Here is a 23,923-nt window from a genome sequence, read left to right as displayed (position 1 = left end):
GAAGGACCTGGGAGGGGTTGAACTGCCTGAGCCAACTGGAGTTGGTCGGAGGTGGGAAAAGGAGGGCTCTTTTTTGACCAACCTGGAGCTGAATTTGGCCAGGAGGCCGCTGAGTGCCTTTGCTCTCTCCCCGCAGGCTGCTCGGCAGAATGGCCACGGAGGAGCGGCACCTCTCCTCCAGCTGTGGGTCCTTCATCAAGACCGAGCCCTCCAGCCCATCTTCTGGCATCGACGCCATCAGCCACCACAGCCCAAGTGGCTCCTCCGACGCTAGCGGTGGCTACGGCATTGCCATGGGTGGCCACCCCAATGGCCTGGACTCACCACCCATGTTCAATGGCACAGGGATTGGTGGTGGGTCCTGCCGTAAGCGTTACGACGACTGCGCCAGCGCCATCATGGAGGACTCACCCACCAAGTGCGAGTACATGCTCAATGCAATCCCCAAGCGGCTGTGCCTGGTGTGTGGGGACATTGCTTCGGGGTACCACTACGGCGTGGCTTCCTGTGAGGCGTGCAAAGCCTTCTTCAAGAGGACTATTCAAGGTATGGTGGGAAGGGAGGGAAACTGAGACATTCACTCCATAACAAAAAAGGGAGGCGGCCCCAGGCATTGCTGAGATTGCAGTGTTTCCATGTCATATAAAAGGGGGAAAAGGGAGGGTGAATGTAATGCACCTAACCCTCCATCCTTTTATGTGCTTCCTCTCTCCTCCTTTTCAGCTCTGGTCCTTCCAAATTAACCTGGACATGAAGTTAGACTTTGTGGTGGTAGGAACCTTTGTCAGGTTCCTAGCCTGGCTGGCTACCACATCTGGGTGTCTGGTCTAGTGGATCTTCCTGCCTCTGCTAGTGGAGTGAGGCCTGAAAAGGAAATTCTTTGCACTCTGAACGTGTTTTTAAGGCCTGTTTGAAGAGTAGATGTCTCTGCCTAGACATGGTGTCTCTGTAGAGATGTCTGCACCTTGAGGTGAAAGCTCTAGTATCTGGGGATGCTTGGGTATACTTACACAAGCAAGGCCCCATGTGAGCAAACATGCCTGGACTTACAGATACTCCCTTTATTTCCTACATTCTCTAACTGGAAAAAGGACAGGATCATTCACCTTCCAGTAGAAAGTGTACTGTGTTTACCCAACCATGGTGGGTTGACTGGAGACAGATGTCCAGTGAGCAAGCAGCTGTGTGTGTACTTGTCTATTGACTGGGGTAAATCCACCACACCAACAGTTCTTTTGACTCCTGTGGAATGAAAGAAATGCACATGTGGGGAGAGCACTCATTTTATTTTTGTTCATTGAATGGGCCTGATTACACTCTGTCACTGGGAATGTTCAACTCTGGAGTGGACAGAGCAGGGTGCAGGCTCTAGCCCAGGCCTCTGCAGAATTCACTGTTTCTAGCTTAATTTCAGAGATTCTGAATGTCTCTCATTACTATTATCCAGCTGTGGAAATAATCACTCTATATTGCCCCACTGACTCTTCCTCTTTTATTATGCTACATGGAAAGCATGGCCATCTCTAGGGCACTGGCCTGTTGCCTGGCAGGGTTTCTGTGATTTGTCATTGCTGAATCTCCTGTGATTGAATGTGAACTTTTACTTGCACTTCTGACTGTCAGCACTGACTCTGTCCCTCCTCCAGCACTTGGACCCATTCCCAGTGTTTCTTCTTGGCACATTCAGGTGCTAAAGGAGGGACAGGGTAGTCACTCTGAAGCAAAGCCCTGGGGGCTCCTTGTATAGGAAGAGACTGAAAAACTAACCCCTCATGGGAGTGATACTGGAGCACCTCTGTGGCAGAGCAGAAGAGAGGGCTAACCTGGAGAGAGAGAAATAGACCTAGGAACTTTTGAAGAGTTTTCATAGAAAATCAAAAGAAAATTATGCAGCGCAGCAGTACCTAGAGCCTGCATCAGCCTGGGTGTTATGTCAGCTGACTTAATTGCAAGGGAGAGTGCTTCCCTCCAACCTCTTCTTGCCAGCACAGCTGTATTCTCCCTGTGGTTCTGTAATTGATTGCCTGTTAATGTGTAAGAGATTGGGGAAAGGAGTAAGCAGCGTTTTCTCTTAACCTGTCATTCACGTGGACTGGTGACTGAGGTATCAAAATGCTTTTATTCCCAAGAGTGGGAGAGTTGAGTGTGTTGTGCCTGAGGGTGAGCAATTTCAGCTATGGAGCTGAAGGCTGAGGCCAGGGAAGTGGGCAGCAAATAGAGCTGCAGAGTTTGGTTGAGTCAAGAAAATGCACCATTCCAAGGGCTCTGCTGCAGTGTGTGCAGATATTCAAGAACAGCCCTGGGTATGCAAGGAAAAAGAGCTTAAAGATCATGTAAAAGAGATGGTGAGTGGCAAAAGCATTTCCAAAAGGTGTTCATCCTGCAACTTTGTTATATTCAGTAGATGTATTAAGCATCTAACTGAAGAAGTGGAAAAATCTTCATCCAGGCTGCCTAGTGTTGATGTAGAGTGTGCAGAAAGCATGTGGATGTGTGTGTTACACAGTTGCACTCTCTGCTATTATCAAAAGGCTTGTCATGATTCTGTTTCTGGGAAGGGCATTGAGTCAGTGGTTTGAGCACAGAGATGGAGCTATGACCCCAAAATTTCCCAGGTGCTCAGGAGATGCAGTAGGTAAATTCATCATTAGGCTTTTGTGGTCTCAGACCAGCCACTTCACTTCTCTGTGCTTGAGTATTGAAAGAGGAAAAACTGATGACCATTATGAGAGTACTTAATCTGCTGGCCCTACTTTTGGTAACTTTAATAGGTGTGCATGCTGCTACAAAATGGATCTAAATCTGTCTTGGATGATTAGACTTCCGCAGCCCTATCTAGATACCCCTTATCAAGAAGCAGAGCTTCATGCTAAGTGTCGTGTCCCCCCCCTTCCCCTACAACTACCCCCCTCCGCTGCTACAAATGAACTCAGTCTGCCTATTGTTTTTTTTTAGCTGCATCAACTCTTTTAAAACCTGCATGTCTTGAGGCAGGAGGATCTCGCAATAGCCTTTCCACTCCCCCTGCTGCTGCTGCAGCAGGGGAAAGAACAGACATCCAGGCTGCAGACCTTTTCTGAGCCTGACAACTCTGCAACTCACTTTCCTCCTTAGCTATGTGAGGCCAGGCCCAGGTGAGGCTAGGCTGTCCTGGACAGCACAAGGGCTGTTGCTTTTCAAGTGATGGGGAGAAGATAGGCTGAAAGCCAGCATGGATATGGCTGGATATCTCTGAGGTCACTACTATTGCTATGTGGGAGTTTTCCATCTGTAGGATTTTTCCGAAGGAAAGCAGGATTTTTACCAAGTCAGATTTCCCCAAGGAAAATTTTGATGATAGGAGAAAAAAAGAAGTCAGGAAAATCCAAACCATTGATTGACTTCAAGGTGAATTGGAGTGTTTGTTTTTGCTGAACTAAGTCAGGATCACACTATGCATCCTAACCTGTCCCACAGGTTATGGGAGGGGTCACACCTGTGACCTCTCTCATGTTGTGTTACATGGCCCAAGAGAAGGATCAAGGCCTGGAAACCTGTGTGTCATTTCCATTTCTCAGCACTGGCTGTGCTTGAGATAGAAAGGCAAAAACCTGAGACGAGATGACAGCACACACCACTGGGCTGCAGGCCTTTCTCTCTGAACATGTTATTTTGAACCCCAGGGCTGGAATTCCCATGCTTTGAGGCAGAGTTAGAAATTCTGAACTGACTTGAAGCATTTTCAGTCAGCTAGGCTGCCTGACAAAATTTTAATCCTATTTCTCTGTCATTGTATTGCTTTGTGGGAATTGTGCTTTAGGTCCCCATTATATTCTAGTGGCCGTCTGCATTTACTTCCATGATGTAAGCATCCTCCATAAAAACATGTGCCATGGGCATCACCTGACTTTGTGAATATTGTGGAAGATGCATTCTAGTGAAGATTGTAGAGAATCTGAGTTTTGGGCAAATTGAAATGTGCTGCTATTGGTGCTTAAGAGAGGTCTAATTTGAAACCAAGTATTTCGTACTAGTTGAATGTAATGGGGTGGGTCTGTTACATGAAAGATAATGCATTTTTGATGTTGCTGAATTAAAACTTTTTTAATTTCTATTTCATGGAAATCCTAACTAATCCTTTAATCCAAATTTAGGACACAGACAAATGCTGGATTTATTATGAAATATAATTTCTTAATCTAACTTTATTCCTTCTTCTAATAGTTTGCTCAGTAGATAGAGCATTTTATATCAATTAAATATATTGTCATTATCTTCTGTTCATCAGTTGTTACAACTGGTAGGTAGTTTTGCCCATTCTGAATATTAACTAATTACAGTGCTATGCAACCTTATGAGTCCGTGGTCCATACATGTTGTACGAGGAGTGGCTGAGGGAACTGGGGGTGTTTAGTCTGGAGAAGAGGAGGCTGAGGGGAGACCTCATCGCCCTCTACAGCTACCTGAAAGGAGGGTGCAGAGAGCTGGGGATGAGCCTCTTTAACCAAGTAACAAGCGATAGGACAAGAGGTAATGGCCTCAAATTGCGCCAGGGAAGGTTTAGATTAGATATTAGGAAGCATTTCTTTACAGAACGGGTTGTTGGAATGGGCTGCCCAGGGAGGTGGTAGAGTCCCCATCCCTGGAGGTGTTTTAAGAGTAGGGTCGATTTAGCGCTGAGGGATCTGGTGTAGTTGGGAACTGTCAATGTTAAGTCAGTGGTTGGACTGGATGATCTTCAAGGTCTTTTCCAACCTAGACATTTCTGTGCTTCTGTGAGTCCTTCATTATTCAACATATTCATGACTATGACTACCCATCATCTACTTTTCGTCTTCAAATGGTGAAAATTAAGGCTATTTCTAAAATTACCCATTAATATAAAATAAAATCTTAAAGCTCAGCAAAAGAAATCTGATTTAAGATTTATCTCTCTGATCTTTGTGCATCATCTCATTGTGTGCTTGGAACTGATACCCATAAGGTGATCCAACAGGACTTTCAAGGAGTGATATTGGGGAGAACTGGTTATTGGAGAGTCAGAAAGAAGAGACACATGGCCATCATCTTCTGAATAGGCAGGTTGTATATCAGGCAGAGTGCCACCTGCATCTGTGCATTCCCTGCTTTTACCTTGCAAGCTTCAAACTCAATGAGTGTAGCAACACAACTGCTGTGCTGGGATGCCCTTAAATCAATAAGGGGCTTAAAATGTGCTTAATCCACCTTAGAAGACTTGCAAGGACTTCTAACAGGCTTGTAACAAAATCTGTTGTCTTTTAGGTCTTCCTAGTTGTCATTATGGTGGTTAGAGTGGCTCCTGAGAAGGGAGTTGAGAGAGTTTGCTCATCTTCCTGAGCAGAAGAGCATTAACACCCACAGGATGAGCAAATGGCTTGCAGTAGCAGCTGTGGCAGCTAGGCACTGTCCCTTCTGTTCCTCAGAAACATGCCTGCTACTTTTCAGGTGAGAGTTCACAGCCAAACCAGATGTTCTGAGCTTCCAAAAACTTCTGAAGCTTAACCAGGGAATGTGATATTCCCTGGATCCTAGTGCCTGAGTGCTGCTTACTATTCACAGATCCAGCACTTGGATTCAGAAAACCACCTGCAGTGCAACTCAATCCTGTTAGTCTTGTGTTTTCTTTTTGCCTCAGTGCATCTGTACAGAGAACTCCATGCAGAAGGATCTTTTCTGTGGAACTTCAGAAAAGGACTGTCATGGTTTAAGACCAGAGGGCAACTGGGCACCATGAAGCTGCTCACTCTCTCCTTTGCCCTCAGGGATGGAGAGGAAAAAATACAGCTCAGAGATTTAGACAATGACAGGGAGGGATGACTCACCCACTATGGTCATGGGTAAAAACCAGACTTGATTGGGAAAGAAAAAGGCTATCAATTTAATTTAAACCACATAATTTACAAATTAGACAGAGTAGGACAGTGAGAAATACAACCACATCTTACAAACACCTCCCCCCACCCCTCCCTTCTTCCCAGGCTCAGCTTTGCTCCCAGTTTCTCTACCTCCTCCCCCGAGTGCAGGGCAGCAAGGGACAGGGGTTATGGTCAGTTCACCACACACTGTGTCTGCCACTCCTTCCTCCTCAGGGGGAGGACTCCTCACACACTCCCCCAGTTCCAGTGTGGGGTCCCTCCCACGGAAGAAGTCCTCCATGAACTTTTCTGACATGAGTCCTTCCTAAGAGCTGCAGCTCTTCACCAGCTGCTCCAGCGTGGGTCCCTCCCGCAGGCTGCAGTCCTCCCAGCGGTGAACTGCCCCAGCACAGGCTTCCCTCTGAGTCCCAGCACTCTCCGGGCACAGCCACCTGCTCTGGCGTGGGCCTTCCACGGGCTGCAGGTGGGCATCTGCTCCACCATTGACCTCCACGGGCCGCAGGGGCACAGCCCGCCCTCTGACCGCGGGCTGCAGGGGCACAGGGCAGTCTCTGCTCCGGTGCACCTTCCCTCGCCCTCTCTTTCACTGACCTTGGTGTTTGCAGGGTTTCTCCCTCACAACTCCTCCTCTCAAGTCCCCCTTCCGAAATACATTATCACAGAGGTGCAGCCACCATCGCTAATTGCCTCGGCCTTGACCAGAGGTGGGAGCTCCCCCAGCGTGGGGAGCTTTGGGAAGCTTCTCACAGGCGCCACCACCGTAGCCCCTGCCCTGCTACCCCCCCCCCAACCCCAACACAAGTATTTCAGTGTCAGAAGCCCTACGGACAAACTGCTGCCACTAGGGAGCCCCAGGGCCCATCTCCTGCTTCCTCTGCAAGCAAGAGGCTGGTTTGGGTGAGGCTGTGTGAAATGTCCAAGTCGTGTTTCCTGGAGCAGGAGCCAGATGTGCCGCCCCGAGGAGGCAAGCAGTGCTGGTGGTGCAGCTATAGCTACCCTCTTTTCCTCTCATAGCATCAAGAGTCCTGAAGCCTTGGTACCCACATTTCTGTTTTGCTCACTGAGTTGCATGCATTGTGGCAAAACGAAGCACTAGGGCTTATCTCACCTGCTTTTCCAGAGTCTCATTTGCTTGCTAGTGATAAACACATATACTAGAGTGGGGAGTTTTGGGGGTTTGTTTTTGTTGAGGGTTTTTTCGTTTTGTTTTGGCTTTTTGTGGGTTTTTTGGGTTGTTTGGTAGGGTTTTTTTTCTTTCCAAAACTAGGAGTCTCTACTGATTCTTGTATATACTCAGGCACCTAGGGCAGGGACATGTCCCTGGAAGCATAGGACAGCCCTTCTGAAAATCAGGTCACTTACTCAAGTGCCTAAATACAGATTTACTAGTTCAATAGTTTAATCCCTTTCTTTGAAAACTGCGGCTTAAAAAATAACCCCTCTTACTTCATGCAGATCATTGGAGAGATTTTCCTCTGATTTTTCCAAAATACCTCTCCTTGCATCAGGACTGAGGCTATGATGCCTCAGTTAGAAGGGCTAATTTAAGTGGAAGGTAAAGAGAATCCAGTCCATGCATATTATCAGTGTTCCCTATCCTGGTGCAGGAGGTCAGACTGGTGCCTGCTGAGGGCAGAGGAATTGCTGGTTTGGCACAGCACTCACCACGACCTTTTTACAATTTTCAGGTCCCTTTTCACTGAGACACCCAAATAATCTGTTTACCTTTGGAATCAAAGAAGGATTCAGGACAAAAGCTTGTGGGTACTGAAATGAAAGTATCATCACAGCTAGTAGCTTACTGAAAATTCAGGTTGCTTCTCCTACAGACTGTCTCAGTCATGTAGAATAGCTGTACCATAGAGGCATTATACTGACTGCCTGATGGGACCTTCCTAAGGTTACAGTATTTTGCAAGCAGTTCTTATAAAACAAAGAAAAAAGCCCTAAAACCCCCAAACCCCCAACCAAACAGTGAAAAAACCTACCCTGTGAGGGCAATGTAACAACTGGTACAAAAATTAGAATAAAAGGAAATGCACAAGCTGAGCTGAGGCACTGATGAGATGGATTTCCTTGGGAACTCCTGCTCTCAGCCCTCTTGCCCCTGAGAGCCAGCAGAGCGTGGCACCACACAGTTGGTCACAACTGCAGATCAGGGACTGCAGTCAGATCATTAGGGTGAAAGACATGACTTGAATGAATTAAATTTGGAACTTAATGGCAGATATTTCTGAATCTGGGGTTTTCCCCAAAATTCAAGAAAAGCTGCAGTCATCTAGTCCTCTGAGTCACCCAGAGAAAGAGATGAGGGGTCTGTGTGCAGCAGTGCAGAGCAGGACAGAGTGTGCAAGGAAGAGAGAGGGAAAGAATGGTGAAAAGCAATGAAGATGAAACTGGAAAAAGGAAAGATGGGGGGTTTTCTTCAGAAACCATAAGCTGAAAATTTTTTACCTTTAAAGACTTTCCTGGATATTTCTGTCTAATCTTTCTTGAGTTTCCTTGTAGAGTGACTTTTTAGAAAGCCAGGATCAGTAAGCAGAGAGCAGCTTGTGCTTTCAGTGCTGTACTACTGAGCTCAACTCCCCTGAAGAGCCCTGTCCAGAACTTAAGCAGGAGCTGGGTGGAACTTTACTGTGCTCCCCAAGCTCAGGGAGGCATTCTCCTCTTCCCAGTCCTTCCCCTTCCAGAGAGGTATGGTGACTGTGGGGTCTCTTGAATGACCAAGCTCTGGTGTGCAGTTTTAAGGTGCACAGGAAATTATCGTCCAAACTGTCAAAGGTCTAATTTTACAGAAAATAAGGTAATATTGTGGTTCTCCAGAATAGAAAACATGATCTGTCATTTTAATAGTGCTTGGCTGTTTCTTAGCATCTCTCATCTAAAGGCTTTGAAGTACAGTTAATGAATCAAGATTCAGAATCTCCCCAGCAGGTAGGTTTGGTGCTTATTTCATTTTGCAGATGAGCAAACTAGGACACAGAGAGGAAGTGATTTGCCCTCCAAGGTGACATATGAAGTCTTAGAACAAATCCAAACTCTGATCTGTTCACACACCACATGACTTTTTGAAGTGACTTTTTAGGTAAATCTTGTTCTGTGACATCGGTGAGGTCCTAGCTTTTTTTTCTTATCAGATGTAAATAATGTCTAAGTCAACAAAATCTCTTCTAATAAGCAACAGTTCAAAGCAAGGCCTTGTCTATTAGATTATCCCATTTTCTGCCCTTTCCTTCTGGGTCACATAATCTACAGTTCATGACACACAGAGATTTGATTCAGATTTTGTACTTGCATATAGACTTGTCCATGTGCATCCTTTTGTGCTGACACTCTTCTGCAGGGCCTTGCAGCACCCCCAGCTGCTGCAGTGAAGGGGAAGCTTCCTCCAAGCCCCCTGTGCCGGCAGCTGGGATGGTGGTGTGACCGCCAGCCGCTGGGAGGCTGCTGGAATTTCGATGAGTTAATCTCATCACTTTATCACAGGGCACTTACAGAAATTACAGGGAGCTGTGAGCAGCTCACTCTGCTGGCAGCCAGCCCCAGGACCCATAAAAGAAATTGAGACACAAAAAAAAAAAAAAAAAAAAAAAAAAAAAAGTCAGAGAACTTTGTTAAAGTTTTGGAGACGATAGGGGTTTTTTTATGAGTTCTGCTTGGGTAATGCTGATTGTGCCTTCCCTGGTCATGTCCCTATTTCCTGCAATAATGGCAGGTATTGCCCCCACCTGTAGCTCTCAACCCATGCAGCACAGAGCATGTTTTGGGGCCTGATATAAAACTCCATTTACTCTGGCAGCATTGTCTTGTGTGAAGAGGATACAGCAGGCCTTGCCTCTGGCATTTGCCCCTGTAGAGAAGGCTGTAAGACACAGCTGCTGCTGCTCCTTTCTTCCTTTAGACTGGGCACCGAGTGTGGAAGGGGCACATGAGCCTGTGTTCAGTGTGAAGGCAATAAGCATGCTGAACAGGATGTTCCACCAGTGCTGGGTGTATTTTTGCACCTGTGCTTACCAGAAAACCACATGGCTGCTGCACTACATGGTTTGCTGCTGCTTTGCCATCCAGGAAGGGGGAGCTTGCTTAGTGCCCACCCTCCTCTGGCTCTGCTCCTTTAACAGTCATGATCCCAGTACAGAAGGGCCTTTCATAACTGCTTTTTCAAGCTGTACATACGGTGTGTATATTGTAATAGTACCTACACCTACTCTGACACTATCATACTTAGTTGTGATCTAGGTTTTGTAGACCATTTCCAGTACTTCGCTTGTCAAGAGGTCCATGGGCTGGAGGCATGGGGTGGGTGGGGAATCTGCCTGACACAGTGTTGAGGGACCTTGAGCAGCCAAATGGGGGCTATCACTGCCTCCTGCCACTATAAGGGCTCGGTGCCCTTGGTATAGTGTCTGTGCTAGGGGGCAAATTTTTGGCCTTGGGACCACAAAATGTGAAATCATACATCTCTCCAGAACTCTGGTCCTGGCTTTGGTGAGAAAGTTGGGCATTGAAACTAAGACAAAACCTTCCAAAGGGAGACTGTGTTTGAGTTTTATCCCAGATTTGTTCCTTCCTGCGTGGGTCACAGCAGTTATCAGATCATGAGGTCAGGGCCTCCATAGTCATGGGTCTGTAATGTGCTGGAGCTCTGTGTCTAGAGCAGTTTGTTTATTAGCTTGAGATCAAGCCTGAATCTCAATTTCCATCTCTCTGAGAATGTTGATACATTGCTGGCTATTGAAATTCAGGTGCTGTGCAATGACGAAATACAGTCTGAATGGAAGCAACTTGTGCAGCACATGCTGCTCCTGCAGACAGACTGCATTTGGGGGGCAGATGGGCAATGGTGAGGAATGGGGTGGCTGGACTGGGGCTTAGGGGCAAGTTTCAAGTCTTGTGACAAAACAGGAGGCAAGAGGTAGAAAGTTTATAACTCACAGGCAGATCACCTTTAGGCTTTGGGGGTTGTGTGCTCCTGGGCTTTCACCCAGTATGGGCCAAGCATAGTGAGATAAATCAGATGGTGCTTTCTTCTTTTTGAATGTGTGCTCTGTCTTTCCACTCAGACTCCCAATGGACTTTCAAACTGCTTAGTTTGCCCCAAGGTCTAATCACAAACACACACCCTGCCAGAGATTGGAATGTATGAGATTGTTGGTCTTATTTAGAAGAAGGAGTGGTCTTGCACAAGAACATCAAAATCCATTACAAAAGTAGGAACAAAAATCGAGTCACATCCAAGTGCTACTAAATTGTGAGCTCTGTTTCTAGTCTGATCCTATACCATTTGTTCTCTCAGCTCTTACCTACACTCCTCCCTACAGCTCTGATTGAGCTCTTGAATCCCAAGTTCCTGCTCTAAACCATCAAACCAACTTTTCCATTCTTCTGAACTGACTGTAGAACTTAGAAATCCTTTCTGGAGCTTCCCAATTTACCCAGTAGCTAGACTGCCTTAAATATATTGCCACTGTCAATGCATCATACTGTCAAGGTTGGATTTCCAGCCCTGTTCCACGCAAACATTGAATAGCCCTCTTCAGAAACATCACATGCAAAGTGAATGGCAGGATGGAGACAGCCGTTTCTGTTTGTTGTCTTCTAGTACTAAATAATTGTTGTGTTACACAGTGATCAGCATAATTCCACTTACATCCTCATATCAGACCCTCTCATCCATGTTTCATTTACATTCTTGGCTTATGATAAAATACGCTGTGACCAGAAATAAATTTGGAATGCTTCTTTTCCTGTTTTGCCTCAGAGTCAGTCTTGTGAGTGTTGTGAGGTGATCATAAATGAAAAAGAATAAGGAAAGAAATGCTGATGCTCTGGAATGAGAGGCAGGTGCACAAGGACTAATAAAGTAAAACTGGAAAGATTTGCATAGAGAGCCTGTGTGTTCATTTTACAGGACATTTTATCCATCTTTCCCAATTCAGACCTACTCCTTCCCTGCTACCTGTAGTATGCCAACTGGCAGGAGGAAGCAAAAGAGGAAATACCATCTCTGAGCTCCCTGGTCCCCCAAGCAAGGCAAGAAAAGACAGGTGACATCCATCCCACAGACATGGAACAAGACTGGCAGCAAAGGGAATGATGCTGATGTCTGATTTGCTCCCACTCTCAGCCCTGGACTTAAGGGAACAGGCCAGGTTATAAGGGATGCGGTACAAGGGATGATGACATTCATGGAGGACACACTGTGTTTGAAAGCCCAGCATTGCAGGCAGCCCTTTGAATGGACAGGTTTCTTCCAATACTTAGAGCAGTATTGCCTTTTTTTCTGAAACGTGTTCTAGTAAGTAGTGCTGGCCTTTCAAAGAGCCGTGATCAGCTGGCTGGGTTCTTAGAATATGTGTGTGTGCAGATGAGTGGGCAAACATACTGCATATACAAGCTGATGATGGTGGGAATATCTGGGCACTGCAGCCTGTCCCTGGGTCAGTGGGGAGAACGTGGTTCCTGGGTGACCATCTCTGTGTTTGATTGCAGGGAATATTGAATACAGCTGCCCGGCCACCAATGAATGTGAGATCACGAAACGGAGGCGCAAGTCCTGTCAGGCCTGTCGCTTCATGAAATGCCTCAAAGTGGGGATGCTAAAAGAAGGTAAGACAGAGTCAGACTGAGAATTGTTCTCTGTCCCAACAGCACCTGGGACTCCAGGTCTTGCAGGATCTCATAGGCTGACTACGTGCTTGCCCTCTCTGGCTTTCCGAAGGTATTTTTTACAGCCTTTGCAAAAGAGTCAAGATGGGCAGCAACCAAGAGGGCAGTCCAGAGAGGAGAGTGGTTCTAGTAAGCACCCTCATGGTAGGATATGACTCTTAGCACTTGCAGATTTGTCAAATACCTGGAAACTGGCTGTGCCAGACTGTTTCCTTTTCCAGAGGAACACTGGGCTGGAGGGTGTTGCTGTTCTTGACCCCCAGGTCATTTTGCAGTGTTGGGGAGAAGAGGTTCTTGCGTGATCGTGACTGGGTTGTCTGGGCTTCATCAGGGAAGAATGGAGTTAATGCACAGCTACGGCACAGTGTGCAATGGAAGTTTGCCTATATTCCCACTCAGGAGACTTTCTAAAGATGTTGGGTAGCACAGGTTTGTCTGGGAGGTGTGGATTCCCTGCCCTGCATGCTCAGTCTGCGTTGTGCTCAGCCTATTGATCTGTTCCGTGCTCTCTGAGCACTGTTCAGCTTCTCTCTTGTGCTGCTTTTTCTCCCCCCACCCCCCTCCCCAATCCTTGTCCATTCAAGGTGAACCACAGGGGATTCAGTGACAGTTAAACACATTCTTATGGATTGACTTTAAAGCTTTGTTTCCCTTGGGTCCCTGTGGGAGAGGCAGTGAGGGGAGGAGGGGGGAGGAAGGAGAAGCAATGTGTGTAACCCTCTGCATTGCTGTACCTGAGAGCATGGTCCCCTCAGTTTAACCACAAGGAACAACAGCTGCCTGAGGTCTGCACAAGTCCTGTATGCTGGAGCCAAGATGCCAGCATGCAGCTTGCTTCCAGGTCATACCATCATAGCAGCCGGTGATGAATTGTACAATGTCACTTGAGCATGTATTGCTTTGCACTAGGGCTCTCTCATTTCTTAAGAGGCAAGTTGATGGCAGCCAGTGTCATTAAGAATGTAGGTTAGATGTTGAACCCTGCTCTGTTCTTTTACGGATGTGTAGTTTCTGTGGTTGAATATTTTCCTGCTAGAGCACACCAGTTACCAAGGGGAGGAGATGCAGACTTGTGTAGTCTGGCCCTTCCTAACCTAGGTGTAGATGTGGTAGAGGATCTTGATCCACTGCTGCAAGGGAGGCACCTACTTTTGGAGTTAGAGAGGTACCACTGGAAACCTGATTCTCTGCATGTGGTAGTTCAGGGAGGGAATATATCCCCTTATCCACATGCCAATCCACACTAGTGACACTGGCTTTAGTGGGAGCACAGATTGGTGATGGACTCTAGCCTGCTCATATGAATCCCATAAAACAGTGTTAAAAGCCTGATGTGATTCCAGTCACTGCAGAGCAGCAGCACATGGGTCCAGGCTTTCTGGCTTCCTGGGTCTGTGCTGCCCTGCATCCAAGCAGTTGACCCTCTCGGAGCTGGCAGCTGCGGGAGCAGAGTCACAGGAACCAGTGCTGGCATGTCTGACCGTGTGGCCAGGGCGTCCTCTGCTTCCAATTCTGGGAGTTCGACACAGTCTAGAGCAGGGTCCTGTGAAGGGTTTTGTGATTTAGCCTCCAAGTTGTGTGAAACCAGTTAACTCTTTCCAGACCAAAGTTAGACTGGAAACCAATGTAGCTTCACTCATACTATGCTGTGCCTGAACTCCCAAACCCCATGGGATACTACTCGTGGCAAACTGAAATTTGACTCTAAGGCTGCTTTTGTGCTGAAGTGTATTTAGTTATTCTTATAGGGATTGATTCAGCATCATTAAAGCCACTGGGGAAACGTGGTTTGCTATTGATGTTAGTGTATCTGTGATCCTGCCCATAATATTTAGAGCTGTGGAATATGCAGTATAAAGATTTATTGATAGTAATGGGATGCAAGAACACATGACAATATGAAGAGAGCAGAGGAGACTACACTAGCAATCTGCAAATTGGACTCCTGTGTCCTAACACAGAGTGGTCAAGTGATGTAGCGCAGGCATTTTTTTGTATTATTTTTATTTTGCTCAGTTTCCTGAACTGAGAAATAAGGGTCATACTGCTTTGCTTTGCAGAAGGATTGTGAGGAGAGATTAGTTAACTTTATGTGAAACCTGGTGAAAGCACAAAGTATTAGTATACAGAACTCAATCAATACACATCTTTAAAAGCAAAATCCAAAAAGGGAGAAAAATGGTTTTACAGTCTTCAGTCTCCACAGAGCCAGGAGTTTCTGGAAAGAACAAATCCATAATTGTTTGACTTGCTCAAAAATGCAGAATTGACAAGGGATTTTAGATTAGGAAAGGTTCATTGGTCTTTTCCATCTCTGATCTGTCATCCTATTAGCTCACCCATCCTTTTTCTCTGCCAGGGCAGGAGTGTGTTCCCAGCTGTACATTTCTAGTAGTTTAACTGATTTTAAAAACCCCTGTTGTCTTGGTTTCCCTTGAGAGCCTATTCTGTAGTCTCCAAGCACTCATTAGGACAAGAGGTATCTTGATACTTGAACTATGATTTTTTTTCCACTTCAAATAGTTACCCTTCCTTGGTGTAATTCTCTCTTCTTCCTTGGGTTCATCCACGGAAGAAGGTTGATAAGCCAGGTTCTTTCTCGTGCTTGATTACCAGGAGTTTGGAGAAAAACAGTCTTGTGGTTAAAGGTAAGATATAAAAACCAGTTCTTCTCTTGACAGGTTTCTCCTTGGTGTCCTTGGCACTGGGCTGGTAACTTAGTGAGGACATTCCTGGGTAAAAAAACTGTCCTTCCTCTGAAGAAGAAGCGTATGATATTCCATTAATACTAATTAAGGGCTTCATAATTTCTTCTCATTAAGGGAGGAAAGATTTTCCTAGTTATTGATGCCATACATGATGTAGATACCACCTCCTGCCTACGGGGCACGTGGCATGAGCCTGTTCTTCAGGCAAAAGGCACCAGTACTCAAAGATGGCAAAACCAGGTAACCATGTCTTCAAGGTTCTGCCTTACACTTGAAATGCTCAGCTTGATGCTGCAGAAGAGACTTAGGCCCTCCCCTTGGGGAATGCATATGTGGGTCACCAGGCATTTTCTCTCCTCCCTCCATGGGCTGCAGCTAGGTAAACAGCTGTGAATGTAGCCCTTTAAGATCTGGGGAGACTGTCCCTAACACAAAGTGCAGGTTATTCAGGCAATGCCGAGTGAATGAGGATCAGGGCAGGAAGAGAGCCAATGGAGCAATCAATAGGTGTCTCAGATATCCAGGCCACTTTCTTTAAGAGAGCTCCGATCAATGTATTGCAACAAGGGAACTGCACGGACACCAGAGCTTTGCTGTCTCAGGTTCTCCTGGTGTGACGCTGCAGAGCAGGCGAGACTTGCTGGGGAAAGCGGCAGGCGGAAAGCTCTGCCCACGGAGCCCAACTGGCTCAGATGTCTGAAGCATTGGCCTGTCTGGCTGCCTGTCTCTCACTTTCCCCTTCCATCTGGAGTGTGCCCCCAGAGAGCATTAATTAGTCCCTCACTAGCAGGCTCAGATAGGAAGCTGCTGAATCTGGAGTCCAGGATTCCAGCAGACACCACTCCCAGTGCCCCTGTGGAGAGGCACCATCCCCAGAAAACCTGTGCTCTTCTGCACTTGGCCTTGCTGAGGCACCAGCTTGCAGACATTGGAGATGGGGCATCTTCACAGCTTCATCCAGTAGCTGTGCATGTCCCTCTGCTCTGCAAAAATCAGGGAAACCTGAGCAACCCGTGATACTGTTGACCCCAGATGGAGACGATATCTACACACATGCCTGGCTAATGGGTATGGCCAGCGAAGGAAAGAGTGCCCTGCAACTTGCAGAGGAAAGGCATCGTTCAGAGCTAGACGTCCTTGTCTTTGGCCACCCTATTGCCTCTCTTTGCTCCCAACACTGTCTGTCTTGTGCCCACAATGACCAAAGCGTAGTTGTGTAACTCTGGACTCTACAAAGTACATCTAGATTTCTCTGGCTCTCTAGAATGATGGACAGAGAAATTTCAGCAGTTTGGCAGATCTCTTTTAAAACCTCAATATACTGTGTCAGTTTTTGGGAGAATATACCCTTGCCATTCATGCTCTAGCCACCCATGGTGTTCTACAGCAGTTTGTTTGTCTTCAGGAGGTAGATGTAATTTCAGATGACGCATGGCTTGTGTAAGTGGGCTCAGAGGTTTGATTTTGGACATTAGCTGGTTAAACATGACTCACAGCATTGCCCTCCATGCCTCTACTGGCTCTCTGAAGTCACAATCTCTTGTGTCACCTTGCAGAAATGGCACTGTGACAAGGACAGATGTCAGTCCTCTGTGTGTCAGTGTAGTGGCTTGACCTTGGATGGCCACCAGGTGCCCACCAAGTTGCTCTCTCACTCCCTCTCCTCAGCAGGACAGGGGGAGAAAATATGCTGAAAAAGCTCATGGTTTGAGTTAACAACAGGGAGATCACTCAGCAATTACTGTCAGGGGCAAAACCAGACTTGGGGAAAATTAATTTAATTTATTGGCAGTTAATAGGGAGTAGGATATTGAGAAAGAAAAACAAAACTAAAGACACCTTTCTCCCACTTCTGCTTCTTCACAGGTTCAGCTCCCTCATGAGGTCTACCTCCTTCCCCCTCAAGGAGTGCAGGTGGATAGGGACTGGCGATTTGTGGTCAGTTCATGAAATTTTGTCTCTGCTGCTCTTTCCTCCCCACGCTGTTGCCCTGCTCCAGCTTGGAGTCCCTCCCTCATAAGGGATACTGTCCTTCATGAACTTGTCCAACGTGAGTCCTTCCCATAGACTGCAGTTCTTCAAGAACTGCTCCAGATGGTACTTTCTACGGGGTACAGTCCTTCAGGAACAAACTGTTCCAGTGTGGGTCTCCCACAGGCCACAATTCCTGCCGGAAAACCTGCTCCTGCGTGGGCTCCTCTCCCCAGGCTGCAGGTCCTACCACAAACTTGCTTCAGCCTGGAATCTCCACCAGCTACAGCTTCCTTCAGGGCATGCCTGTCTGCTCCAGTGTGGATATCTGCACTACTGTGGTCCTCCATGGACTGCAGGTGGACATCTGCACTACTGTGGTCCTCTGTGGGCTGCAGGGGAACAACTTGCTTCACCATGGTCTTCTCCTCAGGCAGCAGGGGATTTTCTGCTATGGTGCCTGGAGCACCTCCTCCCCTCCTTCTTCTCTGACCTCAGGGTCAGTATCCGCAGGGCTGTTTCTCCTGAATTTTCTCACTCCTCTCTCACAGCTGCTGCACAGTGTTTTTTACCCTTTCTTGAATATGTTATCACAGAGGCACCAGTAGCATTGCTGATGGGCTCATCTTTGGCCAGTGGCGGGTCCATTTTGGAGCCATCTGGAGCTGGTTCTGTCTGACACAGCTTCTGGTGTCTTCTCACAGCAGCCACCCCTGCAGCCCCCACTACCAAAACTTTGCCATGTAAACCCAGTACAGTCAGTTAATGAAAGAGAAATGTTCTGAGATCATGGGAAGAGGGATGGGGATAACAGGAGAGGTGTGATGGGACATCAAGGACTCTCATTACAGAACTCATCTCATCTCTGGGTGGAAATAACAGACAGACAAGGAGAGGAGAGGCAATACTGGACATACCAAACCACACCATACCAAATGAAGCAGACTGGCTGGTGGCTGGGCATTTGCTCCTTTACTGTTGTGGAAGCCCTGCAGAATTTTTTCTTCAATGGATTCTCACTTGTATTGTTTCTAAAGCTGTGTTGTTTCCTGTTCTGTTCCCTGTTCTGTGCTGGCATATTTGCAGAGACCCAGATGGACCATAAACAGTTCAGAAAAGAAAGTAAAGCTGGGTCATTAACACTTACATGAAGTGCCTGAGTGTGCAATCATGTGCCACATGAAACAATGACAAACCAAGCAGCAAAGAAAATAACTGCCTAAAAAAATCTCATCCAGGCATTGAGATATTATCCATTATTCCACCATCCTTTGAGTCTTGTTTTCCTTCTTAGTAGGACTTATGTTCCTGAAGATCAGTTATCTTCTGCTCCCTGACAATGCTGAGACTTGTCTCTTCAGAGTCCTGCTTATGACTGATGTCTAAGAGTAACTTTCTGAGATGTGTGAATGGCTTCTGCTCAGTTTCTTGCACTGGTGGGCTTCCAAGAAAGAGGGCAAAGACTGAAGGGGCCCTGGTCATATGTCCTGTAGTAGACCAGGTACCTTATTTCAGAAAGTAGAAGGTATTTCTGGAGTCCCCCAGATTTACATGCATTTCCTGTTATAAAAGCAGGAGTAAGAATTCCCAGGGTAGAAAACCTGCCCTGTACGAGGTGCTCTGCCCCACTCTGAATGTCTTTGAAGGCAAGCTGTCCTTTGGCCTAGCCTCTTGGATCTCAGGAGCCGTCCAGCAGCTATTTCTTGTGTGATGAGGGTGAAGTCTACAAATGCAAGGAAGGTAGGTAGAGGAAGGTAGCCTTGAATTGGATGCAGAAAAGGGAGACTCTTTAGAAGCAATAGAGAGGTTAGTCAATTATCCAGGAAATGCATATGATGTATTTTATCTACATGACTCTGTTTCTTCTCAGAAGTGTATCTGCTGTGGTGTAGTAATCCCAGGTACAACTTTTCCTTTCCCAGTACTCACTCCTTTGCTTCTAATGCATTTCCATAAGAAATGCTAGAGACCATTCAACAGGACACCCAAATTCTTTGTTACAAATCCCCCAAGCCCCTGTCTGTCTAATCTAATTTCTGATATAGCAATTGCTGGAATGTATGGATACTGACACGGCAGGGCCAAGTACTGAAATATGAATGAGAAGTGAACAGAGGAGAGCCACAAAGTTAATTTCACTCATCTTCTTCTTAATTATTCCCCTTTCCCTCCTGTCCTTTGGGAATAACCTGCCTCCCAGGAACCTGCAACAGCCTGATAACCCTTATGCTGCCTAAGTGCCTGAATCTCTGTGAATGTTGGAGGTGGTCCCCACTTACAGAGGTGATGAGCCTGTAATCTCCAGGTTTCAGAAGTGACTGTCTTAAATCCATGGTCTTCCTGTTTGAGGTCCTGGCTGATTAGGAAACCATGTAGCCAGTGGAACTTTCCTAGTGTTTACTCCTAACTCCTCTGTTTCCCTTACCAGCTGCAGCCAGTGGCTGATGTAAATGTTTCCCAAGGAAACAAATCTGTCACCCTGGACAGGCCTGGGTCTGTGATGTTATAAATTGGGTGCAGTCTTATAGTATCTAAACAAGTGATTCCAAGCACTGACAATCTCAAACTACTTCCACTTAGTAACTTTGCCTTCATCATTCACTAAAATCCAGATAACTGAATCAACAGCAGAGCTTCTTTTCAGCAACATAACCAAATGGAGGGTGTTTCATTTCTGGTTTCAAGTGAAAGAATCTCTCAGTGGAGCAAAGCATTTCCAGCAACCTCTCCCCTCTCCCTCCTGCCCCCATCCTTGCTTCCAGACCATGTGTTCTCAAAAAGATATTTGATTTCAGTGAAAGCTCAGCTGACATCCGTGCAATATGCTCAGGTTCTTGCTTTGTGCTTCCTGGGAAGGATGAGGGCTCCTCCGGGGATTCTGGGTAATTGGGTTAGTGGCCAGCTCATGTCAGGAAATTAAAAGGCAGCCCCGATCAGGTTGCTGCTGCATGCTATTTAATGGCTTTGTATTTATAGAGTATTCTGCCTCCAGCCGGTGCCAGAAATATCACTACTGGAGGCATCCAAATGAAAAAAGAGAATGAAAAATGATTTTTCTTTCTCTAAAATACCTCTGTGTTTAAAAACAGACAGGCAACTCCCTCTCCTTTGAAACAGGATCTCCAGGTGCACTGAGTGGTATCTTGATGTCTATATCCTCCACACCCAACTATTCTCAAAAGGCATGAATTGAGCATTTATGACATGTCTGGAGCTGTGCTGGATGATGACATGACACAGAGCATGTGCTGTCTTTGGCAAGGTGATGGTAATTCTCCAAAGAGGAGACTTCCAGAGGATGAGCTGTCCGTGAAGTGCACATTGGGCTGGTGGCACTTGATATCTGTTTTCTGGCCCTAAGACTGGTGCAGCCAGAACCTTCCCCACACCTTCTGCTATATCCAGTGGATTATGAATGTTTAGTTTGGTTCTTCCCATTCATTCTGAATTGTTAATCTGCCTAGACTCTTGCGCCATACCTAACTAAATCTCCATTCTATGAAACATGAAGCCAGGCTCCATCAATGTACATCTGCGTGTGTTCAGAGAGGTGTCACCTCTACACCAGTTTATGAAAAAACACTTTGTGCATTCTATCACCAGAAATTGTGCTTCCATGCAGAGATGTTTAGACTTCGACTATTGTGCTACAAGCTATTTTTGGCAGTTCTGACACCACAGTAGGTAAGATACTCTTGAGTTGAGCAAGAATGGGATGGGACTGAATGTATGGCCTACTGTTCTACAGTACCTTAAGGCACGTGTATCAACATTTTCGCAGCCTCTGATGACCTATGTTCACCAGTGATTCAGCTCTTCTAAGATTCTCAGTCCCTTCCCCTGACTCACCTTTGTGCCAGCCCTTGGGCTGCAGGGTATCCTGAGAGGGTCTTTACTCACAATTTCCTTGCACAGCTGTTCTAATTTAAGAAATAGTAAGTGGACATTAGTGTTGGGAAAGCCACTGCTGAAGTGGCAAGACCCAAACAGCATTGCTGTAAGAGGCTGGCCAAAGCAGCAGCATGCTGTGTTGGTGGGTCTAACTCCCTTACCCCTGTGGATCTCTGTCACAAACAGGCCTCTCTCTCTGCAATGGTGGGGGGCCTCTCCATTGTGTCACATACCTAAAAATTTGGTTCTTGATCCATGCTTATTCTCCTCTACCTGTTCTGAAAGGCTCAGATGCTTTACCTATATAGATGGAGACAGAAAACTGGGCTAGAGAAAGCATTGATTTGACCCTGCAGGAGTTCCCTTAGTAGTCAATGGAGAGAAGTATCTGTCATCACTCTTCCTCAGGGTATGTGTGTGGCCAGTGAGATGAATATGGAGGTGCCTGCGTGTCTCTGTTGCCTGACAAGGAAGCCTAGATGCACAGAAGGGAGTTATCAAAGTCTAAAGTAAGGTGAGTTAAATCATGCCCAGGGCCACAAGTTCCTCTGGGCAGAAAATTCCCCTTTGGGGATTTAGTTCTGAGGCCTACCTTTTGGGAGGTCAGTAGGGCTGGGGCTTTGTCATCTTTTAGGTCCTTTTGTGAGAGGCATCTTTGGTCTTTTCCTGGCAAGCAGGTGCCTGCATCTGTTCCTTTCCTGCAGTGCCCTTCAGCCTGCTGCTGTGCAGGCTTTGCTGCTGTGGGTGACAGCCAATAGAGCTGCTGCCCTGCTTCAGACTGTTTAGAGACTTGGAAAGGGAAGCAATCAAAAAAGGACATTTGCATAGACCATGAACACAGGGTGAGTTTATGGGTGTAGAGATTATTACTGGGAGCTGAGCAAGCTCCTGAGGTATTCTTTATTCCCATCTACCCTTGAAGCCCTTGTTAGTTCTTGGATTTCCAGGATGATTGGGAGTTGAGGTGAGAGGGGCTCAGCATGGGAAGGAAGCTGTACCTTTGAGAAACAACAATGGCTAACACTGCAGACACCTCTGCAGAGCTGGCAGCCATGCAGCTGGCACTGGCAGAGAAGGATTGGTTTGCAAGCTGTGTGGGTTACACCAGAGCCTGTATGCTTTGGACCAACCATCTGGGAGATGCTGCTTGTATTTCTGTGTGTAAGGAGCAAGGACACCTTGTATCACTGCTCCAAGGCATGTGACAGCATGTGGTACCAGGTATCATCAGGCATCACAGAGCTAACTTGTCCCTCTGAAACCAGAGACTCTTTAGCCAAACAGACAGCAAAGGAGCTTTCCTACCTAACGTATCCCTGAAAACATCAAAGGGGGACCAGGCTGGAACATCCTGCTTGAACTGGTTTAGTATCTCTGTAGGCCCTTGTAACACAGGAGATGGATTTTTCAACTCCACTGTCCCCCTTCCCAGGCTAGTTCCCCACTCTCCCATTGCAAGTGTTGTTCCCAGACCGGCTGACCTGCACCAGTTAGTTGCTGAGGTTTTCTGGCCATGCTGACCTGCAACCCTCAAGTTGCTTTCCTGTGTTTCAAATGAGTTGGGAAATTGTACCAGTCATCTACCAGATTTTCCAGGAGCTGGCCTCTTCTTGCAGCAGTATAAGAGCCTAATAGTATAAGGGGTCTTTTCCCCTTCCCATGCTGGAATCTCAGAGTAGCAAAAGAGAGCCTAGTCGGGTTGCAGCTTCCCCACTCTCATTAGACAGAGATGCCTTTCCCTATAGTCTGTTTCTTTCCCCATCTTGGCCAGCTTAACTTTTACGGTCATTGCTGCTCTCTGTTTCCTTGATAGGCCTCCTCCTGGCTCACTCATCCCATCACCACATCCTGTTGTCACTCCTGAAGTTCAGAGCAAAAAGGGAGATGGAAATTCTGTAGAAGACACCTTGGGCACAATGCTTCTCCCTTCCTTTCTTCTCTGTTCTTAGCCTATGCCTTCCAGCTTCCCTGGGCAGTGCCAATCCATGTACTTTAGACTTCAGTTCCTGGGGATGGCGGCATCTCTGTTAACTACAGAGCACCACCCCAGCTCAGACCCTGGGAAAGCAAGCAGGCTGCATTGATGCAAAAACTGCAGCTCAAGGATTAGGTGGGCAGTGGGCACATGACCTGGCTGATGTGTTGGGGAAGATCACCAAAATCGGCCCCGTGGGCACTGCTCTCTGGCCAGAACTTGCCCTGTGCTCCCTTTGGTTGTGTCCGTCTTGGTCTAGACACATACTGCACTGTGCAAACCCTGTAGCTTGGCTCCTCCGTTAGCTCTTTTGGCAAGATAGATCTTTCTGTTCCTATCAATTCATGAGCATGTGATGGGACTTGATGGAAACTGAGGTGAGGCTAGTAATTTGACACGACAGCTGATATTGGGCCTAGGCTGCATTTCCCACTGGCCAGGGCTTAGCTTCACAGAGCTTTTAAAAGTATTTTTAGTCCCCAGAAAATAAAAGAGAAACTAAACCTGACTCTGTGTGCTGTCGCCTCTGCATACTCGGCTATTTTTACTTCCGACAGACTCGGCCTGGGTCCAGCTTTTAAAAAAAGCTGGAATTATTTTACTTCCATTAAGAAAAAAACCCCAAAGCCTGATGTTATCAAGTCAGCAAGGGGACATCTGATCCCAAAGTTGTCAGGCAGACGTCTCTCCGAGGGGCATGTCAGAGAAATGCAGGGAGCTTGAACAGATCAGCAGATCAGGTCTCCCACTGCAGAGGCTTGGTGCTGGCACAGACCTATCTGAAAGAACGCTTGGAACACGAGTGGCACCCACAGGACACTTCGAAAACTGAC

General features: G+C 46.8%; 1 protein-coding gene across 1 annotated transcript in view; it reads left to right on the top strand.

Annotated features, from left to right (window-relative positions):
- The first annotated feature begins 136 nt into the window (after window positions 1–136).
- The window catches only part of ESRRB (estrogen related receptor beta), a 45,832-nt gene continuing 22,045 nt past the window's right edge, over window positions 137–23,923 (top strand). Inside the window, exons 1-2 of the mRNA XM_026849616.1 lie at window positions 137–546; window positions 12,369–12,485. Coding sequence (XP_026705417.1) covers window positions 150–546; window positions 12,369–12,485 — 514 coding nt within the window. The 5' untranslated portion in view covers window positions 137–149. The remainder of the gene's footprint in view (window positions 547–12,368; window positions 12,486–23,923) is intronic.

This window comes from Athene cunicularia (assembly GCF_003259725.1).
Source record: "Athene cunicularia isolate RWA chromosome 5 unlocalized genomic scaffold, athCun1 chr5_part1, whole genome shotgun sequence".
Classification (NCBI taxonomy): domain Eukaryota; kingdom Metazoa; phylum Chordata; class Aves; order Strigiformes; family Strigidae; genus Athene; species Athene cunicularia.
Note: the sequence above shows the minus strand (reverse complement) of the source record. Positions and strands in the feature narration are given on the sequence as shown.